General features: G+C 49.2%; 8 protein-coding genes across 8 annotated transcripts; 3 read left to right on the plus strand and 5 right to left on the minus strand.

The window, feature by feature from the left end:
- Window positions 1-392: 392 nt before the first annotated feature.
- Window positions 393-1,439, plus strand: C7M61_002409 (uncharacterized protein; the record flags this gene model as incomplete). The annotated part of the gene is made up of 1 exon (XM_024857783.1): window positions 393-1,439. One exon carries the CDS (start codon window positions 393-395, stop codon window positions 1,437-1,439), a length of 1,047 nt encoding a protein of 348 aa, XP_024714282.1.
- A 128-nt stretch (window positions 1,440-1,567) lies between these two features.
- C7M61_002410 (uncharacterized protein) lies at window positions 1,568-2,275 on the minus strand (the record flags this gene model as incomplete). Its single annotated transcript, XM_024857784.1, has 2 exons — window positions 1,568-1,878; window positions 2,272-2,275. The coding sequence occupies 2 exons, from the start codon at window positions 2,273-2,275 to the stop codon at window positions 1,568-1,570; spliced, it is 315 nt and encodes a 104-aa protein (XP_024714283.1).
- A 65-nt stretch (window positions 2,276-2,340) lies between these two features.
- On the plus strand, window positions 2,341-5,952 carry C7M61_002411 (mRNA-binding protein; the record flags this gene model as incomplete). Its single annotated transcript, XM_024857785.1, has 1 exon — window positions 2,341-5,952. The coding sequence occupies one exon, from the start codon at window positions 2,341-2,343 to the stop codon at window positions 5,950-5,952; it is 3,612 nt and encodes a 1,203-aa protein (XP_024714284.1).
- Window positions 5,953-6,084: 132 nt separating this feature from the next.
- On the plus strand, window positions 6,085-6,486 carry C7M61_002412 (mitochondrial 37S ribosomal protein bS16m; the record flags this gene model as incomplete). The annotated part of the gene is made up of 1 exon (XM_024857786.1): window positions 6,085-6,486. The coding sequence occupies one exon, from the start codon at window positions 6,085-6,087 to the stop codon at window positions 6,484-6,486; it is 402 nt and encodes a 133-aa protein (XP_024714285.1).
- Window positions 6,487-6,569: 83 nt separating this feature from the next.
- On the minus strand, window positions 6,570-8,048 carry C7M61_002413 (uncharacterized protein; the record flags this gene model as incomplete). The annotated part of the gene is made up of 1 exon (XM_024857787.1): window positions 6,570-8,048. One exon carries the CDS (start codon window positions 8,046-8,048, stop codon window positions 6,570-6,572), a length of 1,479 nt encoding a protein of 492 aa, XP_024714286.1.
- A 500-nt stretch (window positions 8,049-8,548) lies between these two features.
- RPP0 (60S ribosomal protein uL10) lies at window positions 8,549-9,481 on the minus strand (the record flags this gene model as incomplete). The annotated part of the gene is made up of 1 exon (XM_024857788.1): window positions 8,549-9,481. The coding sequence occupies one exon, from the start codon at window positions 9,479-9,481 to the stop codon at window positions 8,549-8,551; it is 933 nt and encodes a 310-aa protein (XP_024714287.1).
- A 291-nt stretch (window positions 9,482-9,772) lies between these two features.
- C7M61_002415 (Zn(II)2Cys6 transcription factor) lies at window positions 9,773-11,866 on the minus strand (the record flags this gene model as incomplete). The annotated part of the gene is made up of 1 exon (XM_024857789.1): window positions 9,773-11,866. One exon carries the CDS (start codon window positions 11,864-11,866, stop codon window positions 9,773-9,775), a length of 2,094 nt encoding a protein of 697 aa, XP_024714288.1.
- An 859-nt stretch (window positions 11,867-12,725) lies between these two features.
- On the minus strand, window positions 12,726-13,577 carry C7M61_002416 (uncharacterized protein; the record flags this gene model as incomplete). Its single annotated transcript, XM_024857790.1, has 1 exon — window positions 12,726-13,577. The coding sequence occupies one exon, from the start codon at window positions 13,575-13,577 to the stop codon at window positions 12,726-12,728; it is 852 nt and encodes a 283-aa protein (XP_024714289.1).
- Window positions 13,578-13,884: the final 307 nt, after the last annotated feature.

The following is a 13,884-nucleotide window of genomic DNA, read 5'->3' on the forward strand; positions in this document are numbered from 1 at the left end:
ATTTCCCATCAAACAAGCTATTCTTCAAAAAGATCAAAACCCCACCAAAAACTTCGATTAATGGAGAGTTGAAAATTGTATCGGTCCGCCTGAATCAGTGGCCGCCTTAAGTTATCTCCTCTCCTCTTTTCGCAGCCACAGTTCACCATATCCTGCTTTTGACCGATTTGCAGCAAGCAAGTGAAAAATGCTTTCTCATCAAATCCATAGAATTTGAAGCTGCTTATCTGATCATTACAAAAATATTTCGTCAGATATCCCGTGCAGCATTGCTTAACTCGTAACGCCTGCTCTGATCGCACTTACATAGTGCTTTATAAGCATGACTAAAGCGTACGGCTCGCTTATCACACAATGTCTATATAACACAAACGCTCGCTATAAAGCCGCCCATGCTATTACCTTCTCTTCTCATTGCAATCATAATAGGAGCTTACTTCAAGATGGTGACAAAAACTCAAGACGAAAACTTCCAGGCCGTCAAGCCTAACCCCAACCCTTATCCTGGTTACTTCGTGTCTCATGGAGGTCCTACTTTCATGTACAAGGACTCCGATTTTGGCAACAAGAAGGCGTATTCTGCCTTGAGAAAGTTGGGAAACAAGATCAAAAACGAATCGAAGCCTGACTATATCATTATTGTCTCGGCTCATTGGCAGCTGAGTGGATCTAAGGCAGTGGAGATCGCTGTTCCTTCTAAACCTCCAAAGCTGGACAAGGACGAAAACAGCCTCGTCTACGATTTCTACAACTTTCCCAAACACATGTACGAGGAGTGGTTCAGATCATTGAACTCTGCCTTTCTTTCTGAGGAGATCCGTCTGAAGCTTGAGGAAAACGGCTTCCATTCAAGATTAACCGAGAGAGGAATTGATCACGGCGTCTGGGTGCCTTTCAAGGTGGCTTTTTCGGATTACGACACCTTGAATCCTCCACCAAAGGGCGTGGATCCTGGCTTGGATCTTCCTAACACTCGTGTGATTCAGGTATCTCTCACTGGCTACGAAAAGGACTTTGATACCCATTTTAAGCTTGGACAGGCGCTCGACTTCTTCAGACAGAATCTCATTTGGGACCCTGTTGAGGAGCGTTACTTGAAGGGAATGGTGGTCACCTCAGGCATGTCTGTTCACAACTTGAGAGACATTCGTAATTTCCTCGCTAACCCTTCCGAGCTCATGCCATACACAAAGCCATTCAATGACTTGCTTGGAGAGACGCTCAAAAACGGGCCCGATCTTCTCAACAACCTCAATAAGCTCAAGACAGACCACGAAAAGTTGTTGTACCTGGCACATCCCACACTTGAGCATTTTGTGCCTGTGGTTGTGGCCTCCGGTCTTATAAGTAAAAACCTCAAGGAGCCAATTACCGAATTGTTCAACGACAATCAAGGCAGCATGGGTTGGGGTATGTACCAGTTTGGCAAGTCAGCATAGACACTTTAAATAGCGAGCATTAATAAACTACTGTTTCAATCTGTTCTGTAGAATACATTTTATATATTATATGACCATGACTTACCCAATGACAAGGAGCATTCCCTAGCTTCCTTCGACTTATGACGTTACTTGATCAAAGACTTGACAGCAGCCTCAATTTCGGACTCCTTCAAGCCGTCCAAGTTGTTCTTCACCTCTCTGCCCTTCTCGAATCTGGCAGTGACACTTGGAGGAACACCAAAGGCTTCTCTGATCAAAATTGGCAATTTGTAGTCTGTGGAGGTCTTGAGGGCAGGGTAGTTCTTGACCAAGAAGGTTCTCAAAGGCTTAGAAGCCTCACCTGTCTGGGACAAGTGGAATCTCAATTCTCTCAAGGCAGCAGAGACAGCGATCTTGGACATTGGGGCGTTCTGTTCTCTGTTGAGGTTTGGTCTCTCTGTAATGGGACAGATTTGACTGGTGGAAAAAGTCGTGCGAATTGGTCATGTGACTGGATTCGTTTTGCAGCCATAGTGGAAACGATCTACGAGGGGGACTTATTGGAGGAGATTTTTGATATGAATGTCCTGTTTAGTGGTTAATTCAGAGTTGATGTTATCGTTCTATTCGGTCTATTTCTGTAATTGTGGTTATGAGTTTGAGAGATGTCCTCGAAACATGAGATACTTCGAACCAGCCAGCCCAAAAAACCATCTGTAACCCATTTCTTAATAAACTCTTCCTAAAAGTCACAGAAAAAGTCAAATCGAACACCCCTTCATCAAAATAATCCTCTGCTCCACTCCACTCCAGAAATCTCCACGTGACGCAGGTCGAAAAAATTCCCTACGCATCGCATCTCATCACCTACAGGCCCATACTCACTTTTCGATCTACAGATATATCGCTCAGCACCACCATGAACGAAAACAATCCCGACGGTGGCATGTCTGTTGAGGCAGATCTTCTCGATGAGAAGCTTGCCAAGATCAGAACCCAGGTCAATTCGAAACTTGACAACCAGAAGAGCTTGGCTCTCATTTTATCTGCTGTGGAAGAGAACATCACCGAACAGAATAACGAAAAATCCCCAGTGGCCTACTTTGTTTCCTTCCTTTCCTTGCTTGAGCTGTCTGTGGCTGATGACGAGATCGTCGACTCGAACGTGGCTACCGCTGCTGCATACTTCTTGGATCTTGTGGTCCCTGCTACTCCAGCTGCCCTTTTAAGACAAAAGTTCACCCAGATCCTTGGAAAGTTGGCCCCTGTGTTGTCCAACGAAGAGGCTGGTGCTCCTCTTCTCAGATCCGCAGTCGGTGCCTTGGAAGGCCTTTTGTTGGCTCAAGACCACAGGCTGTGGCTGGCTTCAGGTAATGTCTCACCCAAAAGAGCCATGGTGGGTTTGCTAGAATTGTCTTTTGACCCCCGTCCAAAGGTGAGGAAGAGAGCCCAGGATGCCGTCCAGAAAGTCTTGTCGAATCCTCCAGCATCCCCATCTCCTACGCATGTTGCAGCCGGTCTCTGTGGAGAATTGGCTTTGAAGAGATTGTCAGGCCTTCTTTCTGAGGCTCCAAAGAGTAAAAGACCAGAAAAGAACAAGGAACTGAACGCTACTATAATCCACTGCTTGCAGCTCATCACAGCCATCACATCCGCCAACGCTTGGCCTGCTAGCCATGTTGAAACTCTCTGTGACGCCTTGCTTGAAGTTTCTAAAACGTCTGACCAGTACTTGGTCTCTTCTGCATTTGCTGCCTTCAACGGCTTGTTCATGTCCATGACCAACGAAATCGATACCGAGAAATTCACTCGTGTGCTTGACATTATCTTTGACTTGAAACCTCCTGTGGACGATGCCCATTTGGCTGCTTCCTGGCTCGCTGTTGTGGCTAAGGGTACAGAGTGCTTTGCCAAGATCCTGCCCGATCTTTCTGTGAAGATGATCCAGAAACGTTTCCCTGTCGTTGCTGACTTTCTTGCTTCCGAGAACAAGGATATCTATACTTCCGCTTCCCAGTGTATGATCGCCATTCTCAGCGAGGGCTTGCCAGACAGCTTCTTGCTCCAGCCTAATGCTGAGTACAACATTACTCCAGAAATCTACGAGGAAGTTGACGACATGATCACGGAAATCGTCGAGTTTATCGAGAAAGAGCTCTTCTCTATCAAATACCAGCATGCCACGCGAGTGGTGCTTGAGTTCTTGACTGCAGCTGTCATCAAGCTCAGAACAAGAGCTAACCCAGACTTCCTTTCCATTCTCAGAGTCGTGGGCGAGTGGAGATCCAACGAAGACACCAACTTCCCATACAACAAAGAAGCTGAAGACTTCATCGCAGCATGTATCACCAGCATGGGCCCTGAGGCTGTTTTGAGCGAACTTCCTCTCAACCTCACCGGTTCTAATAACGGTGAACCCGGTAGAGCATGGCTCTTGCCAATCTTGAGAGACAATGTTCGTTTTGCTTCTTTGCAGAACTACAAGCAGAACATCTTGCCTCTTGCCACTGTGTTCGACGAAAAGGTCGCCGAAGCTCCTAACAAGGAGGCCATGCATATCAAGATTTTCCAGACCATCATTGACCAGATCTGGTCTTTGCTTCCACACTTCTGTGACTTGCCTAATGACTTGCGCAAGGCTTTTGACACTGAGTTCGCTGGTACCTTGAGTGACTTGCTTTATTCCAATGTCGACCTGAGAACTACCATCTGTCACGCCTTGCGTTTACTAGTGGAGTCCAATCTTGCTTACAGCAAGGGTGCTCTTTCCGATGACCCATTGATGTTGCAGAACTTCTCTGTTGAGGAGGCTCAAGAGAACTTGAAGTACTTGTCTTCTTTGGCCAACAACCTTATCCTGGTCCTATTTAATGTTTACGTCAACACCCTCGCAGAGGCCAGAGGTTACATCTTGGAGACCATCGACATTTACTTGCAGATCTTGCCTGCTGAAGAATTGCAAAGCTTGTTGGACAAGGTCTTCGGTCACCTTCACACTGCCATCCAGATGGACGAGGCTGAACCTCAGCAGAACCAAAAGAAGGACCAGCCTCCTCCACAGAGTGTTTCCATGATGGACCTTGTGGTTGCCATGGCTAAGTACGCTCCAGAAGCATCTTACAATGGTCTTTTCAATGTCTTCGTTTTCGGTGTCAAGAGAGAGAATAACGTCAACATCCAGAAGAGATCTTACAGAATTATCAGCAAGCTCAACGAGTCTGAGTCTGGTCAAAATGCTCTCAAGATGTTCATTTCTGATATCGAGAATGTTTTCATTGAAACCATCAGCACCACTCATACCTCCTCCAGAACGAACAGATTGGCTGCTCTTCAAGTCGTTATGGAGATGCTTCCAGAGACTGACTTGCACTTTATTCCCGCCATTTTGCAGGAAATTATCATGTCCACCAAGGATGTCAACGAGAAGTCTCGTGAGTCTGCTTTTGGTCTTTTGATCCAGATGGGTCAGAAGATGGGCGAAGGTGGTGTCATCAGAAACAACATGATTCCCGACTTTGGTGAGGATGCTGAGCCATCCCAGGCCAGTTTGACTGAGTACTTCACCATGGTGAGTGCCGGTTTGGCTGCTCAGAGTCAGCATATGATCTCTGCTACCATCACTGCTCTTTCATGCTTGATGTTTGAATTCAAGGACCGTTTGCCTCAGGAGACTTTGGTTGAGCTTGCATCCACCGTTGAGTTGTTCTTGACGCACAACTCTAGGGAAATTGCCAAATCTGCTATTGGTTTTGTGAAGGTTGAGGTGCTCTCCTTGCCTGAAGAGCTTGTGCGTGCCAACTTGTCTGAGTTGTTGACCAAGTTGATGAGATGGTCCCACGAGCACAAGGACCACTTCAAGTCCAAGGTGAAGCATATCGTGGAGAGATTGGTGAGAAAATTCGGTGCTGATGAAGTTGAGAAGGCTATGCCTGAGGAAGACAGAAAGCTTGTTGCCAACATCAGAAAGACGAGAAACAGAGCCAAGAAGCAGAAGGACGAGGGTGAGGACGCCCAGGAGAAGCAAGGCAAGAAGTTCATGTCTGCTTACGAGGAGGCCATTCACGACTCTGACTCTGAGGATGAAGAGGAAGAGAAGGACAACTCCAAGTCCAAGAAGAGAGGCAAGGGTGGTGACATGTACATTTTGGAGGACAACGAAGAGCCTCTTAACTTGTTGGACCGTCAAACTTTGGCCCACATTTCTTCTTCCAAGCCTAAGAAGTTTACCAAACAGGACTTGAAGAAGCACCAGGTGGAGATGAAGAACGGTAAGGTTGTGTTCAGGGACGACAACGAGGCCGACCCATTGGCCAAGGAGGGCTCCGGTATCGATGCCTACTTGGATGCCGTGAAACAGGCGCCAGTAAGAGGCCAGAAGAACAAGTTGAAGTTCAAGAAGAACAAGGACGAAGACAACTGGTCTGATGATGAAGAGGACGTCAAGAAGCCTGTCAAGAACAACAAGACTTCTGGCAAAGGCGGTAGAGTGGGCAAGCCCAAACAGAAATTCAAGGCCAGAAAAAAGCTTTGATGAGAGGGAGAGAAAAAAACTATTGTACATTAGCGAACACATTTGATAGAACCGGTCTCCAGTAGTTGTAGTGCGCGAGAATCAGAGGTGAGAAAATTTAAGTCAGTCTTCACCACCAACTCACTAAATACCATGCCCAGGCCACCACTCAGAATAAGGCTAGCCAGATTCGGCAGAAGGCATCAGCCCCTTTACAATATCGTCGTGGCCAACGCCAGATCGGCTAGAGACTCCTTGCCTGTGGAAGTCATCGGCACATACAACCCAGTCCCAGTACCACTCACACCAGAAGAACAGTCCAAGGGCGTCAAGCCTTTCAAGCATATCGAGTTGGACTTTGACAGATCGAAGTACTGGTTGGGTGTAGGCGCCGAAGTGAGCGATCGTGTTGGTTTCCTCTTTAAGAGAGCAGGTTTGCTTCCTGAGAACTGGCCCAAGCCAGCCAAGCTCACCCAGCACATCCCCAAGCGGGTTGTGGAGGATATTCACACGGAAAAGGAGGAGCCTCGTGTGTTTTTCAGACAGAGAGACTAGCTCTTCACCTATGCATCTTTGGGCATGTCTCGCGGGACACTTGTAAATACCTAATGGAATTGAAGATAAAGACTGGTTGTAGACTAGCGCCGTCTATGCTTGTGCCACGGGACACACTTGCATTTCCAGCAGCTCCGTCTGCTGCCTTTGTGGAACTGCTCCTCGACCATGGCTCGAAGCTCTCTGACTTCATGGGCTACCTCTTCGTTGAGGCGGAAAACCTTGAGGTAGATGGGATCCTGGGGCAAATCTTTTCGATGATTTTGAGAACTGAATCTTGCTGAATTGGCTGCTGTCCCGTTGAGGTAACAATCGACATTCTTCTGGGACGCTTTTCGGAATGTTTCAGAATTCTTGGGCTGGCTCACAGGCACACGAACCTCTTTCTCGCGAGTTTCCGTGCTATCAAGGCCTTCTTCAAAGTATTTGACAAATCCAGGTACTTCTTTGGACGCAAGTCGGCTTCTGCTGAGGTAATTGAGGAAGTGACCGTCAGGGACCTCGTCAGAGTTAATGGCCCTCTTCACAACGGTGCTTTCGTGTTGGTCAGGAAGCTTTTCAATCAAGAGCTTATCGTTGTACACATCGTTGTAGATGTCGATGTACACTTGCAAATAATTGACCGTCTGAGCGGCAGTGCACCAACTGAGAGGATGACAGGGAAAAGAGCGGATCACCAGGAGGAAGTGGTCCTGGATAAGAAGGCGTTGGGCGTTGAAGAGAGCTGAATTTTGCTGCGTTTTGGCAAAATCATTGATCCGCTGGAAGTGTGAGAGAAACTCATCAAAGTACTCCAAGTCAAGAATACCCACACCTTCCTGGCGCAAGAGGTCCTCAAAGTAGACAAAGACGGTTGCTGTAGGCACGGTGTTATTCAAGATGGTCACAATAAGCCGGGTCACCATCAGCAGCAGCAGCGCCATCCATTCGTTCCACATATTGAGAGGAGTGCTATTGGAACCCACCACTTTGGTATCTCCCGCCATGATCTGGCCATTTAAGGCCGACTGCAACTTTCTTGCCACAGAGAGAAGAGTAACTGTGTGAAAACTTGAAAGACGAAGGCCGTGTGGTCCATCGACGCCATGGTCGTCTGAAAGCACTCCAGGGATCTTGAGTGGGTTGGTGAATCCATACAAGAGATTGACAAGTTCGTGGACCTCTTTGATGACCAGCTGTCCCACAACAAGCCCAGGCTGTTCCAGCGTCTTTGTTAGTGCTGGAATAATAAGCCTTGTGATCAAAACATCCAGTTTCTTGGAGAGCTGCTGGATATAGTGGATGTAGGTTGGTCTGTCCACACTGACACAGTGAAGAAGCAGCTCGTAGATGGCGTTTTTGAGGTTGATAAGCACTGCCGGAATGGAATCTGTATCTGAATAGCCACATTGGGCCAGATAGACAATGAGAGCCAAGGAGTTGCTCAAACGGGTATCGCCAAAGGCTCTTTGGTAGAACCGGCCACTGGCGATGTTAGAAGAGTTGGATGCCCAGGTCGAAAGAGAGGGGTGGTCCACGGGATTGAAGTAAGGGTCCGGAGGACCGAAAAGGTCGTCAGACATTACAGGCTACGGGGGCAGAAAAGTGCCAGGAAAAGAGTGGTTGGTGGCTGCAAATTATCTCCAGTGCGATCTGGGGTTTATATATGGTCACGCTCTCGGGTTCAGGGCATCAGGAATTGGGATGAAATTGGGCTGAAATGTTGACTAGTTGATTTTGGGGGTCACCCTCTTGGGTGGTGGTCTAATAAAGTGGCTGGAAATGTCATGGTAGGAAGAAGTTGTGCAAGGTTGACGTCTGGTATGTTGAAGGACAAGAGAAGGATGTACACTACAAGTCAATAACCATTCAGACCTTTAAGAAACAAAATATGGAGGCTTGATGTCAAACAGTTCTACCATTTCCTGTCCGTTGATATAATATCAAAACGGTTTGTGTTATAGACCTACCTGAACCTAACTCAACAAATCCCTAACTAGAGGAACAAACCCTAACTAGAGAACCAATTCCTACAATGCTTCGTAGCAGACTGTTCTGTATTAAAGAGAGACTATATCTACATTTAATCGAACAAACCCATGCCCATGTCGTCGTCAGACTCCTCTTCCTCCTCAGCTGGAGCCTCCTCGGCAGCAGCAGAGTCAGAAGCGGCAGCAGCAGCTGGAGCAGCAGCAGCGTAAGCCTCTGGGTTAGCCAATCTGTCCTTGATGGACTCAGAGCCCTCGAAGGTGTAGTCAGTGGCAATCGACAAAGCCAAAACGTTCTTGTAGTGGTTGACGACAGAGTGACCAACAGATGGCAAGGTTGGGTAACCAACAGCCAAGGAGATGGAGGCGATGGTGTTGATGGCAGACACGAAGTGGCTGACCAACTCATCGTCGGTGATGTCCAAGATGGAAGCTGGGAACACCTGACCGTTGTCGTACACCTGCACCACAGTCATACCGTAGGTGAAAGGAGAGATGTTCAACAAGTTCAACAAAGAGGCCTCAGAAGGACCAACCTTGGTACCGGCCTCAACGACCTTGACGTCAGAGACAATCTCAATGGTACCTCTGGCAATCTTGGTTGGGACACCCAAAGCCTGGAAGAAAGAAGTCTTACCTGGTTCCATACCGGTGTTACCGGCTGGGACGAAGACGTCCTTAGGAGCAACGGCACCAGCTCTGGCAGGAGCGGCAACAACGTTGGCGGTGACAACCTCTCTGATGGACTTCAAGTCACCGTTGGTGAAGATGAAACCAACGTTACCCTTGACGAAAGGCAACAACTTCTCGTACTCAGGCAAGTCAGCGAGGAAACCTCTGATGGCTCTTCTGACCATGGTGTTCTTACCCATCAAGACCTGGGCGTCACCTCTCAAGGCCTTTCTGATCTCGTGCATCTGCTGAGAGGAGACATTGTCAACGCCGACGATGAAGATCGACTTGTACTCAGTCAAGAGCTCCTTCAACTTAGCGAAGTATTGAATCTTTTTGTCACGAGTGCCACCCATTTCGATTATATGTGTTTATTCGATAGGAATTTTAATGGTCCTCAAATAGATGAAGAAGTATCTGAGACTGCGATTTTGCAAATTTTCGCCCACTGCGACCGGCCCTGGGCGAGTGTGACCTGCATGCTGGTGCGTGCCAAACCATGGGTTAAGCCCTAGCTCTCGGCACGTGTCGCAATCTCACGTGATAGTACATAACAAATGCTGCATAAAGCACAACAACCCAAGCGGCGTCTGGTTGTAGTGTTTTTTCGCAGCCAAAAATCGGACCCTGTCAAACCACTCGTCGTATCATCCTTGGATGATGTTGCCTATTTTGAAATTGCTGGTGGCTTGGCTTTGGTTCTGCTGATGCGGCTCCAGCTCGCTGGTCACCCCAGTGCCATACACATGGATGGGGAGCCCGCGGAAGTTGTCCCAGCTTTGTAGCGTCGTAATCATGTCGTAAAAAGCGTCTTGTGAGGATTGGCTCATTTTGTGGAAGCCAAACTGCTCGTAAAGCGGAATGTCGGGTGACCGGATGTTTCTGAGGTAGTTAGTGTCCAAGGCCAACTCCGAAAACGGGTTGAAGAACGGCACAGTGTGCCCGTTGGTCTGATCGTTGATCGAGGGAGATTTTTTGTTCACAAATCTCGTAATGTCCAGCTCAAGATCCAATCGGAGACTTATTTCAGGAATTCGGCTCAAGAAGCCGTTCACCTGTACGAGCTTCTCCATGGCATTCACAGCGTTGATGTTCTGGTTTTCTGCCATGTACTTGAGCAAAGCGGTGGCCTTGTTGAGGTTCTCGTAGTAAACACCCGCAACAGACGCCATCACAAGAAGAAGCACGGCAGACAATAAATGCTGACTGTCCCAGAAACCCAACACGAAAAGCTTGTTGTACTCGTAGAGTTTGAGAAGAGTCTCAACCGAACGAGCAGAAGAAGCTGCGATAGTGGCTATAGAGTCCATGACCTTTTCCGGCTCGTTGATAAGGGAGCGATTGCCCTTGTTGAGGGTCAACGAAAGCAAAGGCTTTGCGATGAGGATGGTCATCTGGTTGTACCGCAAGAACAAGTTGGCAACGTTTCTGTCAGGCAGCGAGATGATATTTACATGCTTGTAGTGGGAGAGCGTCGGGGTCTCAAACAGGGTCTGCAAGTCGTTGAGGGAGTGGATGATGTTTTTGATGAGGATCTTTTGGTTGAACTGCTCGGTGTTGATGTAGTTCATGGTGAAGGTGCGGATGCTGGGCCCGTAGATCAAGCGGTTGTACTTTGCGATGAACTTGGCCAAGTGGACGTTTGCCTCCAAGATCTCGGTGTTGAAATTGTCGTTGAGGTCCAAGATCGGGCTGTCGTTGGGTAAAGCCACATCGGTGTCGGTGTAGTCGATGTAAGCAGGCATGTTCATTTTGGCAGCCCAGACAACGTCAATGACAAAGATGGACCACCAGAGTCGCTTGGTCTTTTCTTCAAAAATGTGATGCTCACGCCGCTGCTCATCTGACAACAAACGGGGCGTGGCCATTTTGCGGTGGAAGCCGTTAGCCACAGCCGAACGCACAGCCACGCCAAAGTAGTTGTTGACGGTGTTGTAGCGGTTCAAATTACACACGTACAAGCCCAATACCAAGGCGTTTTGGATGAACTGAACCAGCATATCCTCGTGAGCCAAGGAGAAGAGGCGGGCAGCGGTGGAGTAGTATTCGATGCCGGGGAACTTGTGAGGTTCACCCGTAGCAGCGAGAATGGAAGGAGGAAGCAGCTCCAAGGTCATATTCTTCATCTGCTCGCCAAAGGCCAAAAGGCCAAAGAAGTAGCTGAGGGAAAGCAGCGGGATGTGGTCCTGGATCGGGACGGTTTCCAAGTCGGGCACCAGGAAAAACAGGTAGATGCGATTGACCAACGGGTGGAGGGCCTCCAAATCGATGATGTAGAGCTCTCGGGAGTAGGTCAGCAGCACAGCGTTGAGCAACTGCCAGGTGTAGTGTTGATCGGGCAACTGGTGACGACAGAGAAGCAAGAGTTTGAGTGGAACCCTATCGTTCTCAGCATCAGGCAACAAGTACAGCTCAGGCATCGGGGCGGCCAGCCCCTTGGAAGTACGTTTCTGAACCAAAGGCAGCTCAAGCAGCAGGTGTTGTTGGTCCGAGTACAGAGCCTGGCACTTGACCAAGTCCTCCAACATACGAACCTTCTCATGGAGCTTGTTCAAGTCTGACTCCATGATGACGATCTTGCGGTCACGCAGCGGGTACACACACTGCTGCTCCTTGTTGACGGCCTTGCAATTAGCACAAGCAGGCTTCTCTCCCAGGCACTTGATCTTGCTGAGCTTGCAGCGGGTACAAGCATAGTGGGAGCGGCCAAAGACCTTGAGTGGTTTGGGTTTGTCGCTCATGGCGGCTAATATCTCACGGCGGCGCCAGAAGAAGGAAGGTGGTTTTTGCACAGACAGGCCCACTCCGACAAGCCCACAGGCGCTTTTTTCTTCACCTGGTGGTAGTGTACGGTGACGTTGACGCTGAGGGTGGTACGCACCGAACAACAGATCGGGTGCGATTGTCTGGATACCGGGCGGCGGCAGTGCTGTATCCATGGTGGAGGGAGAAAAAACACCAGAACCACTGGCCCTCCAAGACTCCTCTTTATATTTGCGGTGGTCTTGCAAGTTCTGGTTTATTATTTTTCTCCCCATCCCAGCCAGATGAGGCGCCGCTTACGGGCCCCGCGGCACCACGGCATAGAGCTTGCCAAGCGAAGTTGGCCATTGTGCTCGGTGGGTATATCTCACTCCAAGACCGTTTGTTGCAACCGCGCCGTCTGACTCGCTGCACTGTCCTGTCGCACTGGACCCTGAAGCGAAGGCCGGGGGGGGTAAAAGATGGGGGTGGTTGAGCAGGAAAGATTGCAAATTTACAGAAGTTTTTGAATCGAATTTTCATACATTCTCGTATTTTTTGCCCAGGTATGCAAAAATGGAGGCGCCCGCCCGCCGTGTTTGGGTCTGTTGCGAGCTTTGTCGCTGCATGGGCTCGCTTACCAGCCTTCTGCGTCGTGGGCTGATCTAACGCAGACCCTAATTGTCTGCCTCGCCAGCCGATTGTCTGAACTTTAGACAAACGGCGTCACCAAAACAAACACAAGCGGCAATGCCGAGCGCCTCGGCTGCGTGGATTGGAAAGCTCGAAAAGCAAAAAAAAAAAGCAAACTCGCTAGCTCTACAACAACCTCCATAACCAATCTATTACCCATACTTATCAGACAGAAAACACCTCGATGGTAGCGGTGTTCTTGTTCTTGGCCGTAACAACACAGTACGAGGCGCCAAGCGACTTGCCAGTGTCCTTGCCGTTGATGCCATTGTACCCGTCCTTGGAAGGATCAATCTCGCAGTCCAAGCCATTGCACTCGCCATCCGCACAAGTGATACGAATCCCGTACTGCGGCTTGTCCTTGAAGTCATCAATGTACTTGGGGTTCCAACCAATCTTCACAAACGTGTTCCCCGATGAGTCCGTGTTGGCTCCAGCCACGTACGGCGCCCAGTTGCCTTGCGCCTTGTCCTTGCTTCCCCACACACAACCTTCCTCTGTAGACACGCCCAATGGGTTGATGTAGTAGTGGGCTGCCGAGGATGCGTAGTAGTCTTCGTCCGGAACGGCTAAGGTCTGTGTTTTGCCGCCGTCCACGTCCGTGGGGATCAACATGGCCTCATTTCCTGGGAGGACCGTCTGGCAGAAGGCAACGTTCTTGTTGGCCTTGTTGTTCACTTCAACCGTTCCCGTGCCGTTGACACAGAGATCACGGTCGGAAAAGGGTTTTTCGAGCTCTCCGTCGGTGTTGCAGTAGTAACCTCCGTTCATCGAGGATCCAGTGGAGTAGCTCTTGGCAGATTGGTCCCACTGGGCCATCAATTGGCCTGGAGGACAAGCGTAAGGGCAGTAAGAACCGGCGGTACACTTCTGGTCGGGAGAAAGCGCCCAGCCGGCGTTGCTTTTGGAAGGTGTCACCGAAAATAAGCCCTTGCTATCTGGGAACTTGCAAGTGGTCTCCCTCTTGGTGGGTGCTGCGACTGCGAGGGCAGCGAAAAGAATGGTTGCAAATTGCATCTTTGAAAGAACGACTGTGCGAGGGAGCGACTGTTGCAAAGAAGGAAAGACCGTTAGCTATAAGAGAAGGAAGCTAACCAAGAAATTTGTTGAGGAAAGAATTGTGGGATTGTGCCCACCTTTATACCTTTCACCGTTCCCGATGTGGAAGTGTAATGGCACACAGCGCCTACGCCAGACCATCGAAGGTGCCAAACCCGCTGTTCTAGACCAAAGCCCGGTGGCTGTTTGGAACATGTTGCATCTGGAGAAGCTGGGCTAAAACGGGCTGCATCCACGAATGAGATCTCAGAAGTGGCACCCCGGT

The sequence above is a fragment of the Candidozyma pseudohaemuli genome (genome assembly GCF_003013735.1).
Source record: "Candidozyma pseudohaemuli strain B12108 chromosome Unknown scaffold00004, whole genome shotgun sequence".
In the NCBI taxonomy this organism is placed as follows: domain Eukaryota; kingdom Fungi; phylum Ascomycota; class Pichiomycetes; order Serinales; family Metschnikowiaceae; genus Candidozyma; species Candidozyma pseudohaemuli.